At 49.6% G+C, this 12,583-nt stretch overlaps 1 protein-coding gene across 2 annotated transcripts in view; it reads left to right on the top strand.

Moving 5' to 3' along the window:
- The window catches only part of TTI1 (TELO2 interacting protein 1), a 46,771-nt gene extending 40,711 nt beyond the window's left edge, over positions 1-6,060 (top strand). Inside the window, exon 8 of one of the 2 annotated variants that reach the window (XM_047745333.1) lies at positions 5,337-6,060. In XM_047745333.1, coding sequence (XP_047601289.1) covers positions 5,337-5,520 — 184 coding nt within the window. In that variant the 3' untranslated portion in view covers positions 5,521-6,060. Of the gene's footprint in view, positions 1-2,192; positions 2,778-5,336 lie in introns of those variants that run through there. The other variant, XM_047745334.1, reaches the window with a different exon arrangement.
- Positions 6,061-12,583: the final 6,523 nt, after the last annotated feature.

Raw genomic sequence — 12,583 nt, 5'->3', positions numbered from 1 at the left:
AGGCAATTGGTAGTATTTATTTGGAAAGTAAATCGTTGCTCCAAGTCATAATCCTCCATTTCCAACATTTAGAAACAAAAAAATGACCTCCTCGCAGGAGAAGATAGCTAAATTGAATAGCAAGAAAGGACAGGCTTGAAATACTGGTTAACCAATGAACCGAGACCTATTAGAGTAAATTACCAAGATAGAAACATCACCCCACTGCTCGCTGGCTGGGACACGTCGACACCCCCAAGCATCCATTTGTTTAAAAGGAAACACACAGCCTCATTTGTAGCATCGGCGCGCACCGCGTCGCGGGAGAAGAGATGGCCAGAGAGGAAAAGACTGTACAAGTTCTGCCAGGAAGGGAATAGCAGGGAAGCCAGAATAACTTTGTGGGTGTGCCGGCTTTCCAACAAGTGAGTTTGTTTCCCGATTGCATTTTGTCATGGCCGTGTAGAGACAGTCTGTATCGCGTTCCTAAGGAGACATCGCCGAATAACTTCTTTAGAAGCCCAAAATAAATAAATACACAAGTCCTTTACCACTGGCACTTATGCAGACAGCTCATGAGAACGTTTTATAAATCCAGAAAGAGACAAGGAGCAGCAGATCCCTCCAGCAAGTAATTGACAGAGCAAGAGTAGCCCGTCACCCAGGAGAGCTGGAAGCCTGCATTTCACTTACGGTTTATTTAGCCTCACTGGGCCCGGATTGGCTGGCGGTTTTCTAGAGCTGCGTTTGAGCAGATGCCGGCTAGACCGAGGTGGTGAGGACGCGCTCTGGAACATTTGCATCTGCAGCAGAGCGGTTTCTTGGGGTGTTGCCACATTCCAGGGCATGAAGGAGCTGTGCTCCAGTGCCCGTGCGTGGGGATCACTGTGGACCATTGACGCAGGAAGGGGCCTTAGAACTGGTATTTGCAGAGAAGCAACTTGCCGTGTCCCTTCCTCGGGCGTCCTTCCCCAGCCCCACCCAACATGTGCACCGTGGGTCTCTCTGCTTGGTCTGTTCTCCCTACCAGAGGCGGGGCCTGGAGGCCGGAGCCTTCCTCCGTTCGTCTTTGTATCCCACACACCCGGCTCAGTGCCTGGGCTGGAGCAGGTGAACCACAGGGAGGTGGGACCCAAGCCCTGCTGACCGGATTCTAGGAGCACATTTCCTCCTGCCCCACCCACCCCACCCCCACCGCCAGCTTTGTCACTTGGGGCAGGCCACTATTGATCATGAAGAATGAGCGGCTTCCGTTGGTTTGGTATCTGGAGTTTATTAGGGACTTGCTGATGCCCGTCAATTGTAGATAGGGCTGGAGTGCAGGGAAATGGCTGCCTGCACGGAGCGAAATTCAATAAAACCGCATTTTAAGTGAAAAATCAGTATAAACACCAGGCTTCTTTGCCATGGAAACAGAGGTTGCTTAGAAACTGCCTAACGGCAAGTTCTAAATTTTTTAAAGTCAAGTTATCATTTAAGCTACACGGCCCTACAGGTTATTGAGAGATAATCACTCGCCTCAGGACACTCGGAGGCATGAGGCACAGCCGAGTGCCTCCCGAAACTCTGGGGACCAGATAATCTCTTGATAACTGTGCTCCCCGGAGCCACTGATTTGGGCCTGGGGGAAGGAGAGAGAAATTTTTGTTCAGAACTTAAATGGTGTACATATATATTTTTTTAAAGTGTCTCTCTTTGGTTTGAGGAAACATGGAACCGGCCATTTGGCATTTCAACAACCATCTCTGCCATGTCTCGTGATGTATTAGGAACATTTTCCAGGCAGTTACCCCGGTCCCTTCAAAGCGGAGGTCTTCTCTTCGTCTTCTGGCTTTGGATTATGCAAAAGGGCTTTTAAGGTCTTCAGCTTTGGGCTCTTCACGTTCTGGGAACCCCACCCCCACCCCCAGCTCAGGGTGAGCAAGAACTGGCCGCAGGACAAAGTGGCAGCAGAGTTTGGAGCAAAGCTGGGCCCCTGAGCTCTCAGACAAGACCTCCCGGGCCTCCGTTCCACTCGCAGGAGGGCTTAAAGCGAACAAGGGTTCAGGTTCAGAATGTGTCCGTGTTCAGGGTTCAGCAGGTTGCGTGCCTTTTGCCAAGCTAGAGCATGGTTACACCTGCCAGCTCCTGGTTGCCCAGCGTGGCACCCGCTGCCAGCCTCGGGCACGCAGAGGACGAAGAATATTGCCTTTGTTTCTTCTTGAAAATAACAGGCGAAAGGAGAGCGCCATTTGCGGAGGACCGGGACCCCCACCAAGTCAGTATGAGGGAAATTGCGAGTGAAACAAAAGACAAATGTTTTGCCCTTTTCGGAGTGTCTGAGAAGTTTCCGCAGTGTGGCGGCGCTGCAGAGGTTGGTAGTGATAATTATTCCTTAGACACACACATACCCTCTGGAAGGACCAGTGTTTTCATTATGCACTTCAAAGTGTTTTCCTGCACCTCATCTCCTTAGAGCCTCGCCACAAACTTGTGAGGAGGGTGGGGCGGGTGTGATCCTCTTCCTTTGGAGAAAAAGGAAACAGGTTCACGGAGGCAAGATAAATTGCTCCAAGCCCCAGAGGCAGGAGAGGGAACGTCGATGGCTGCCTGCCCTTCTGGGGAGTCTGCCCCTTTAAGAGCTAAGAAAGGAGACCCAAAATAATTCTTGCAAGAGTTTGGCTCTCACTTAAATACAAGAAGGTGGGCTTCGTACACACATTCTTCCTTGGCCTCCCTGTGAGCACTGTATTTGGAGCTCTCACAGGGCGGGGCGCCTGGGGGGCTCAGTTGCTTAATAGACTGCCTTTGGCTCAGGTCATGATCCTGGAGTCCCAGGATGAGTCCAGCATCCCATTCCCTGCTCAGCGGGGAGTCTGCTTCTCCCTCTGACCCTCCCCCTCCCCATGCTCTCTTTCTCCTGTCATTTCTCTCTCTCTCAAATAAATAAAATCTTAAAAAAATAAAAAAAAACAAACCTAGTTCTCGCAGGGCAAGGAGAGTGGCTTCTTCCCTTTTCCTTTCCTGCCAGTGAGTACAACATCTGCATTTAGCCTGTTAAAAAGGACTCAGAGTGAACATTGCAACATGTTCTTGCTGAGTTAAGTCAGAGCGGAACTGTGACTGAGGTGGGCCACAGCCTCACTTCGCTATTGCCCAGATCAAAATATTCCTTAGTGTGCCAGGCTGTAGCCTGAGAAACCGTTCCAGTTCTGGAAGGGGAAAAAAAAATCAAATGAAACCATTTGCATTCTAACCGTCTTTGGCACCAGGGAAAACTGTCAACTGTGTCACATGTAAATAGAAATCAGCTTCCCATTTTTGGTGTGTTTTTTTTTCATAATTTCCCTTGCCACTCTAATTATCAAAGATATTTTTGTTTTTAAACAAAAATTGTCTCCCACGCAGGCCCCATCTCCTTTCTGCGGCAAAGTGGAAACTATGAATTAGAATATTCTAACCACTTCTCCGGCAACCACTGCTGAGATTATAAGCACAAGATTATCCTAAGTAAAGAAAACTTAAATTGTTTAGGTACAAACCAGGCCAGGAAAATTTTCAAAGGGCCTGCTCCCACCTGCCTCCCTTGCCTCCTTAGCAGATGTCTATTAAACCCAAGGAAGAAAGCAAAACTGGCTTCCCCCCAGGGTAAGACCCAAATCTCCGAAGGGCGCAGGGTTTTCAGATTAACAAAATTAAAAACAGAATTTAGCTCCTTTCAGGAAGCATTTAAATTCCTGATTGTTGTCCAGCAATATGAGAGGGGCTTCTCAGTCATCAAGAATAAAATGTGATTCATCAGATACGTACCATCCACCCTCTTACTTGGTACATAGGGATCGCCTGGGCTAGACACTATAGGGCTGGATCTGTGTTTCCTCATTTAAACCACAGCAAAACTGCGAATGAAGTACATCCCTTGTCTCTAGAATGAGGAGACTGAAGTCCACTCAAATCATCTCCCCCAGCTACCGAGCAGTGATGGCCAAGATAACGTGAATCCTGTGGGGGAGCCTGCACTAGACTGTTCTTGGACATGAACAGTCGACCTCTCCTTTAGATCCTTTCATAGGGTGTAATTTTCCAGTTGTCTTAAGCTATTACCATGTAGTGTCATAAATCACTTGTTAAATATAAGAACCAAGGGCACCTGGGTGGCTCAGTGGGTTAAGCGCCTGCCTTCGGCTCAGGTCACGATCTCCAGGGTCCTGGGATCAAGTCCCATGTCAGGCTCCCTGCTCGGTGGGGATTCTGCTTCTCCCCCCTCCACCTCCTGCTCTCTCCCTTTCTCGCTCTCAAATAAATAAAATCTTTACCAAAAATATAAATAAATAAATAAAAGAACCAGTTAGGTCAGGTGTTTGTTGAGAACTTACCGTGTGTCATCCCAGGTGCAGCAGCAAAGCAAAAAGGCGTGGTCACAGCCCTCAGGAGCTATTTCGTGAGAAAGGGAGGTGGTCAGTAGACAGTAGGTGCTGAACAGGTATCCTGGAAGAGAGAAATAAGGGGCAGCCGCCTAAGCAAAATGGTTCGGGAAGGCCAGCCTCTCTGAGCAGGTGATATGTGCCAACAGGGAGCTGCCCATCCAGGGGAGGGCCTCATCCTTCCCGGGATGGAAAAGCCGGACTCTGAATCACTGAGTCAGCCAGGTGCGTGAAATTTGCGGTGGCCCTGGGCACATGGTTGGTCATTCAGAAATGGGATATGAGCAGAGGAGAGGCAAGGGTGGTGACCCGAGAGTTCAGGCCAGGTTGAAGAACCTCACCCTTGGTGGGGCGTATGGTGTCGGGTGGCCCGGGCCCTTCAGCTCTGTCCCTGTCGTGTATAGGACACCAGTGCACTGGCTCAGTCGGTTCCTGCTGCAGGAGAGTAACTGGGTCCGATCCTGGTGTGAGCATGTCCAGACCACCAGAAACCCACCGCTCTTGGTGGCCAGAAGGGGCTGAACTACAGAGTTCAGCCGTAGGCTAGTGGCCCGGGGATAAGGACCTGGGGACTTGGGAGTGCGGGCTTATTACCCTGTGAGCCTGGAATGAGGGGTGGGCCCTGTCAGTTTTCTTTGAAAACTCTTGCTCGACACCCCAGAACTTGACTGGTTTCTTTGCCAAGAGCTTGTTTGATGTCAGTGTTGTTCTGCTCGGACTAACTTCCTCCTCGACATCAATGGATATGAAACTCTTTATATGCTGTGGGACCATCCTCATGGCCCTCTTAGGAACGACAGTGGGTTTGCTCTGCTGTTTGAAGGGATTTGATGTTATTATCAGGTTCTCCCCCCAATAACCCACTAAGCAGCTTCTTCGGGAGAACAGCAGCCACTCTCCCCTCTTTCTGCTCCCTTGAGACTCCAGCCCACCCTCCCTTCTGTCTCTCCACAGGGTTTTCCTCCACCTGATGAAGGTGGACCCGGACTGCATCTGGTTTCTCCTGAACGAACTTTACTGCCCCGAGCAGCTCACACCTCCCCACCCAAGCCTCCCCCCGGTGCAGCTGCGGGGTACCGCCGGGCAGGGGAACCCCTACGCAGCCAATGTGCTCCGCCTGCTCCAGGAGCTGCAGTGACCCCCCACCCCACGCACACCTGGGTGCAGCCGGATGGTAGCTCCGTCCTGCAGGCGGGGGAAGACCCCACCCTGGCCCCAGGCTGTGGCGGAGAAGACTGCGACGGTGGATCCGACAGCCAATCGATTAATAAATTGATCGATCACACAACTGCTTAGAAACTGGATGGAAGGAAAGTAGCTGACTGTTATTTATATTTCATACCTGGTGTTTTCAGATGACATTGCCTGGCAGCTCTAAGGGTTTAACTCCTTCCCTTATCGTCTCCTCGCCCCCGGCTGCTCTATAGGCCATCCCCGCCACATACGCCCCGCACAGTGAAAAGCCTAGGGGCACATGGAGGGAGGCCTCTACTAGGTGTCTCCTGAGCACCCAAGGGCCATGTGGAAGTACCACGACTCAGGGGTCTTCAGAATGCAGCCCCGCGTCGCAGACACGCGCACCCCGTCTCCTGGAACAGTAAGTTGGAGCTGTTACCGGAAGAAACCTGTCAGTTTGGAGGAAAATGAAATAAAGGTGCTTCTTGGATGAAAACTATGATCAACAGCTCACTTTAAAATTTGTTATTTCAATCGGGTGCTTTTTAAGAAATGCGTTTATGTTCTTGAATGGGTAATAGAGAGCCGTGGCCTAAAATCCAAGCAGGACAAAACAGAAACGGTGGAAAGTCAGTCTCCCCACCTTGCTCCACAGACATCTGGTTTCCCTCCCCAAAGACAACACATGACAATCTTTAGCATACCTGTTAAGTGAAAGATTGATTCGTTTTTACTTTTTATTATGGACAGTAGTACACCTCAAGCCCCCTGTACCTGTGAACCAGCGCCCCAGGTACCAGCACATGGCGAGCTTTGCTTCATTGCTGCCTCATGCGTTTACCTCCGCAGCTCACCCGTCCCCCGAGTATTTTGAAGCACACCCCAGATGTCCTATCTAAACCTTTTTTAAAAAACGTACAACCACGGGGCACCTGGGTGGCTGAAGTCAGTTAAGTGTCTACCTTTGGCTTGGGTCATGATCTTAGGGTCCTGGGATCCCGCCCCGTGTCGGGCTCCATGCCTTATGGGGAGTCTGCTTGAGATTCTCTCTCTCCCCCTCTCAAATAAATCTTTTTAAAAAAATAAATGCACAACCACAATAGCATTATCACACCTAAATAAATTAGCAGCTGTCCTTTCATACTGTTCGCAGTGTTTAAATTTCCCCAGCGCGTTGAATCAGGATCCAAATAAGGTATATACGTTGCTGTTATCTCTATGTCCCTTAATAAATCTCTTGTAATTTCTAGATTCCCTCTCCACCTCTCTTTTTCTCTCCCTGTATGTTTTTGTTGAGGAAACAAGGTCATTTATCCTACAGCAGTTCCCACAGTCTGGATCTGCTGATTACATCCCTGTGGGGGTCATTTCATGGGCTTCTCCTGTCACCTGTATTTCCTGTAAATGGGGAGGCAGAACAAGAGGCGTGATCTGGTTTGGGTTTTTTGTTCTTGTTGTTTTTGGCCACACTCCTCCGTAAGTGGTATTACTTACTTCCATCAGGAGGTGTATAATATCTGCTCTCTTACGAGAGCAGCGGTCCTTGGCGATCGTCACCTGGACCCACTCCCTCATTAGGACATGCGGAGTAGAGCAGTTTGGTCCCACCGCGCCGGCGGCTTGCTATTCACAAGAGTACTTATGTGAGGGGAACATTCCTTGCATCAGCTATGCAGTAACCTTGAAGGAGTTTGTGTAGAAAAGGCAGGATAAATACTTGATTTTTTTTCAGCAAAGGGATTTAAAGCACAGATTATGTAAATGTGGGCCTACACACACACACACACACGCTAAAGGATCCTAGGAGTGACGAATGTTTCCTCACCATATGCATGGTGAGACTCCATCCGGAGAACTCCTCCAGTGCTGTAGATAACCCCACGCTCTATAAAACCCAGAAGGCAGCTGGCATGGGGATATACTGGAGCCCCCGGCCAGTTCTGGAGAGGCCCACTCATCTCCTACTAGGGTCTTCTCTGCAAGGGCATAGGATGTCTAGCTGGGACCGCTGGTGGCAGCAGCCTGGGTTCTGGTCTGGCTCTGCCAGTGAGTCATCGGAGGCCTTCCCTCTCCTTGGGCCTCAGTTCTCCTCCCTGTAAAGTGGAGACAATGCACCAGAGAGACAGCTTAATCTGGGGGATCCTGAGTCTCTCCAGGAATCTGATGACATCTCAGGACCCGCTCCCCCAGAAACGTTCCTCCTCTTCCCCACCCCCCAAGACTGCAGTCATCCACTATCTCATCTCCTGCTGGGTGGGTCTGCTTAGCTGACCTCACAAATTCTATGGACAATTCTAGAGCCTTCATCTATGAGCCTGCAGGGACCCCGAGTTACGAACCCCTGAAAGAAAGATAATCACTTACCTCTCTTCTAGTTTTAAGAGTCTGGGATGATTTCCTTTGGGAAAAGGGGGGAAATACCTTCTAATTGAGAGGACTGTAAGAAGATTCACGGCATTGTTCCCAATTCCACTGGGGACACAAAGTGCTAGGCTAATTGAATCTCTAGGTCGGGACAAATGAAAAACAGGTCAGAGAGGTGGTGGGATTTACCGAGTAATACCTGGCTTCCAGGGCAATTCAAGTAGTCTGCCTTCCCAGGGTGCCTGGGCACGGCAGGCCGTAATGGCATGCCAAGAGGCAAGGAAACACACACACACATCCTGCACCGTGATGCAACTTGGGCCCTTGGGAGGCTCTCCGGGAGATAATCCATGTGGGAGGATTTGCCACAGTCTTCCAAAAACCCATCTCGTCCTCAAAGAGTAAAGTTGCTTTTGGATTCCTGCAGACAGATTGTTGCGCTTGATTCAAAAAAAAGAAAAAGAAAAACTAATTAGAGTGCCTCTCCAGTCATTATTATATCCGGGCAACTTTAATTTGAACCCATCCAGCTGACTCATTCTAGTCCTTGTTTACGTGGGCTTCTCAAAGCGATCGTTTCCTCCTGTTCAACCCGGCTGGTGCAGTGAGGGTTTCTCCTTTCATTCAGGGTTTCTGAGTGTTGGTTTGGCTGGAAGTTAAGGGTAGGTACTGAAAGGCCTTGAGTTTGAGGTTCAGACATTGAGCTCTGATCTGCAGGCAGTGGATGCCTCCTGGGGGGTTCAGGAAAGCACAGAGATGGAACCGGGGTTCCTGCACGGGGTTGGGCATGGTCCTCAGGAGGCTCGTATTGTAGAAAGAGCTCAGGTGACCTGGAGCTCCATCGGCACTGGGCTTGGTTTCGGACTCTGCCCCTTAGTGCCTGTGTGACCTTGGGCGAGTCACTTTCCTTTGTTTTCCCTTCTCTAAAATGGAGTCGCTGCCTTTGCCTCTTTGAATGTCTGCAGAGAGAAGAGTGAGTGCTGTTGGGTACACAGTGTCCAGGGTTTCGGCGCTGTGCATCCCTTCCCTCCGTCCAGCTCCACTGCTCACGGCTTTGGCAGGGTGCAATACATCGTCCTCTGGACAGTTATCGCTGAGGGAAGAGATGGTTAAATCTCGGAGCCTAAGCCCCCCTGGAAACTAAGGAGGACCCTGATGGAAGATGGTAAGATCCTGGTAGGACAGGCAGACTATTGGCAGGAAGAGAGGATGAGGGCAGTCCAGGCAAGGAAAATGACATGACGAAGGCAGCCGGGCATCCCTGCCAATATCTGTATTCATCAGAACTCCTTCAGTTGCAACTGACAGGAGACCCGACTTAAACTGGCTTGAGCAGAAAGAAATGTTTGGGCTCACGTAGGCAGCAGCCCCACCCACCCACCCTCCTGCTCCAGATCCCACAGCCAGGCTCCGCATTTTAGCAGCCTTTCTCTATAAAGTGTCAAGGTTGGCCACTAGTTCCAGGCTGAGGTTCTCTGAGTTGAACAAGTCTAGGAGAGGGTGCACCTCCTTCTGGCAGTTCCAAGCTCAAATCCTAGGATTAGCGCCTCCCGCTTGCTCAGCAAGTCCTTCCCCCCACCCCAAACCAAGCCTTGTACATCCAAGCAGGTTTCGGGAAACTTTCTCTGCACAGAGCCAGATGGTGAATATTTTAGGCTTTGCAGGCCATAGGATCTCTGTGCCATCTTCTTGGATTTTTTTTTTTTTTAACAATGTTTTAAATGTGTAAAATCCTTCAAAAATAGGCTGTGGGGGGCGCCCGGGTGGCTCAGTGGATTAAGCCACTGCCTTCGGCTCAGGTCATGATCTCAGGGTCCTGGGATCGAGTCCCACATCAGGCTCTCTGCTCGGCAGGGAGCCTGCTTCCTCCTCTCTCTCTCTCTGCCTGCCTCTCTGCCTACTTGTGATCTCTCTGTCAAATAAATAAAATCTTAAAAAAAAAAATAGGCTGTGGGCCATTCTTTTGCCCTTGGACCTTAGTTTGCTGGTTCCTGATCATTGCATTCTCCTGGCAGGCCTAGAGGCAGGTGCTCAGATCCGCTCACCCAAAGCATATGGAGGCAGAGCGGGGTGGAGTGGTTTCCCCCAAAAGGAAGCACTGCATTTGGTGGCCAGGCAGTGGGCAATGGTAATAGACAGCCACCACCCCATGCCTGTGTCAGGTGACCGGTGTGGCTCAGCAGCCCGGGAGGGTATGTGTGAGCAAGCTGTGCTCACTGAGGCCACATTTATGAAGGGCACTGAATGCCAACCTAGGGATTCCAGCCTTAACAGATCAAGTGGCCTTGGAAGGTTCTTGAATAGGTGAGTAATGCTCTGAAAGCAGCATTTTAGGAATATTCATCTCGCGGCAGCATCTAGGAGCAATCGGAAGGAGGAGAGACCAGCGATGAGATTGTGTTTTCAAAAGTCCCAGGACGAGAAAATGTACCTCTTCCATCAACCCCAAACTGTTTGACATGCCGTGGTTCATGGGCAACTTGAGGCACATAAATATGTGCTTTAAAGTTTAAAAGTAAGAAGTGAGATGAATGGAGCCTCTGATGAGTCTTCCTCCAGCTCGTGCCGGAGAGTTGAGAAGCCCTAGAAATGATTTTCCGCAGCTCCAGCCGTGATGAACAGCGTGGGGGCCCCTCTCCCTTTGTGTGACTTACCCCAGCCTCTGTGTCAGGCTTGATTGGAAGCAAAGTGCCCATACTGCCTTTCCTCCAGAGTACGGAACAGAGGCCAAATTTCGGAAAATAATTCTGAGTGATGGCTGACTCTGTCGAAGCGTTGATTGCTTTATAAATGGCATTTTCCTCTCTACGCCCCCCCACCCCCCACCACCACTGAAGTTTTGGAGGCAGCGGCTTTTCAAATTACGCTTGAAAAGCAGCCTGATTTCCCACAGGAATCATCTCCTAGATTAGGAGCTGTTCTACCTTTTCCGACAGTTTTACCCAGAGTACAAAGCCTGTCGGCAAAGGGCGAGGAGGGAGCGAAGCTGTCCTCCCTTCAAAGCCTTCAGCACAAACCATTTATGAAAATGTCTCTCACTGCAGCCATCTCCGAGCCCTCTGTCCGGAGCTGCCTGCTTCTGCAGCAGGAAAGGGTTAAAAAGCACTGATGAATGGCTGCCTCCACCCCCCCCCACCCTTCCGCTTTCCCTCCTTATATAATTTACCATTCTTTTTGCACAACAGCTCCTGGGTCTCAACCTGCTCTCTCAATCAGTACCCTCACGTCCTCAGCTTCCTCCCACACAGGCAGGCTCAGAAGTAAGGAAAGCACCTTTCAGAATCTCTGAGGCCGTTTCCAAGGGAGAAGATGTGCAGTGCGGGGAGAGGTGGAGAGAAGTAGTGGAGAAGAGTCAGAAGTTCCTTCATGAAATAAAAATGTGGCATTCCCCAAGGCAGAGGTGTGGAGTAGACACAGATCTCTGCACACCCACCTCCCCTTTGCCCCATCTCCGTGTCCTCTCTCGCCTCGTGGAACCTTTCCAGTACACCCACACATTCCACCCAGGACACTGCCCAGTTCCCTAGAAGGGGGCAGAGAGGCCCCAAATGCTAATTGAACCATGCTTTAGCTCACGGGTGACCTTGGGCACTCCCTCCCCATCCCTGGGCCTCAGTGGCTCTGTCTGCTCCATAAAGGGTTTGAACCAGTCACTGTCCAAGCATTGTTCCACTCCCTAAAACATCTGTGACTTGATAATAAAGTGTTGGCAAATATGTAGGGAAACGGGCATGTAAGGTGGTACAAGCTCTTTGGAGGTCAGTCTGGCAGTATTACCAAATCTGAATGCGTGCACCTTTTGACCAGCAATTCTGCTTCTAAGAATTTAATGCTCACACATGTGCACAAAGATGTACGTGCATAGGCAATTCACTGCAACATTGTAATTTACAGAAACTCACAAATACCGAATGCTGGGTATGTGCCAAGCATTATGCCTAATGCTTTGCATTAATATCTCGAGAGACTGGGTGCAAAAGATAGAAAAAACCCCCTAATCATAGGATAGAAACATCCATCCAAAAGAGGCCAAAACACCCCCATTCCACCCCCGCCTCACATCACAGAAATTCTGGCGAACTATACATACTGAAGGATGATCCGTCAAAAGTCATGAAATGTTACTGTTCACTATTTCCTAAAAGTAAATATAGAAATTGAAAAGAAAGCAGGAGAAGAGCTTGGGGAGGGAGGGATGGATTGGTTAAATAAACTATGGTATAACCCTATAAAAGAATGAATAAAACAGCAATAGCTATCAGAATCTAAAATGCACATCCCCTTTGACTCAGCAATCCTACTATTAGGAATTTTCTTGTCATGTGCAAAAACAACGAACAAAGTGTTCGTTGAAGCATTGTTTGCATTAACAAAAGGTTGGAAACAACTTAAAAGTCCAGCCAGAGAGGCCCGGCTTAGTGGGTCTGTTACTAACATGTAGTTTGCCATGTGGCCTTTAGAGGAAAGAGCTAGTTCTCTGTGTATATCTCCGGGATACATATTAAAGAAAACGGCAAGTAGAGCAATGCAACTGTTTATGGGGGATGAGGGTACCTTAAGTGTGGAATTTCTCTTAAAGAACACCCAAGTGGCAGGCTCTAGGAAGGGTACAGGATTAGCAATAAGAAGTCTTTTCACATTATGCCCTTTATGCTCTTCAC

This window comes from Lutra lutra, chromosome 9 (assembly GCF_902655055.1).
Source record: "Lutra lutra chromosome 9, mLutLut1.2, whole genome shotgun sequence".
NCBI classification, from domain to species: domain Eukaryota; kingdom Metazoa; phylum Chordata; class Mammalia; order Carnivora; family Mustelidae; genus Lutra; species Lutra lutra.
Note: the sequence above shows the minus strand (reverse complement) of the source record. Positions and strands in the feature narration are given on the sequence as shown.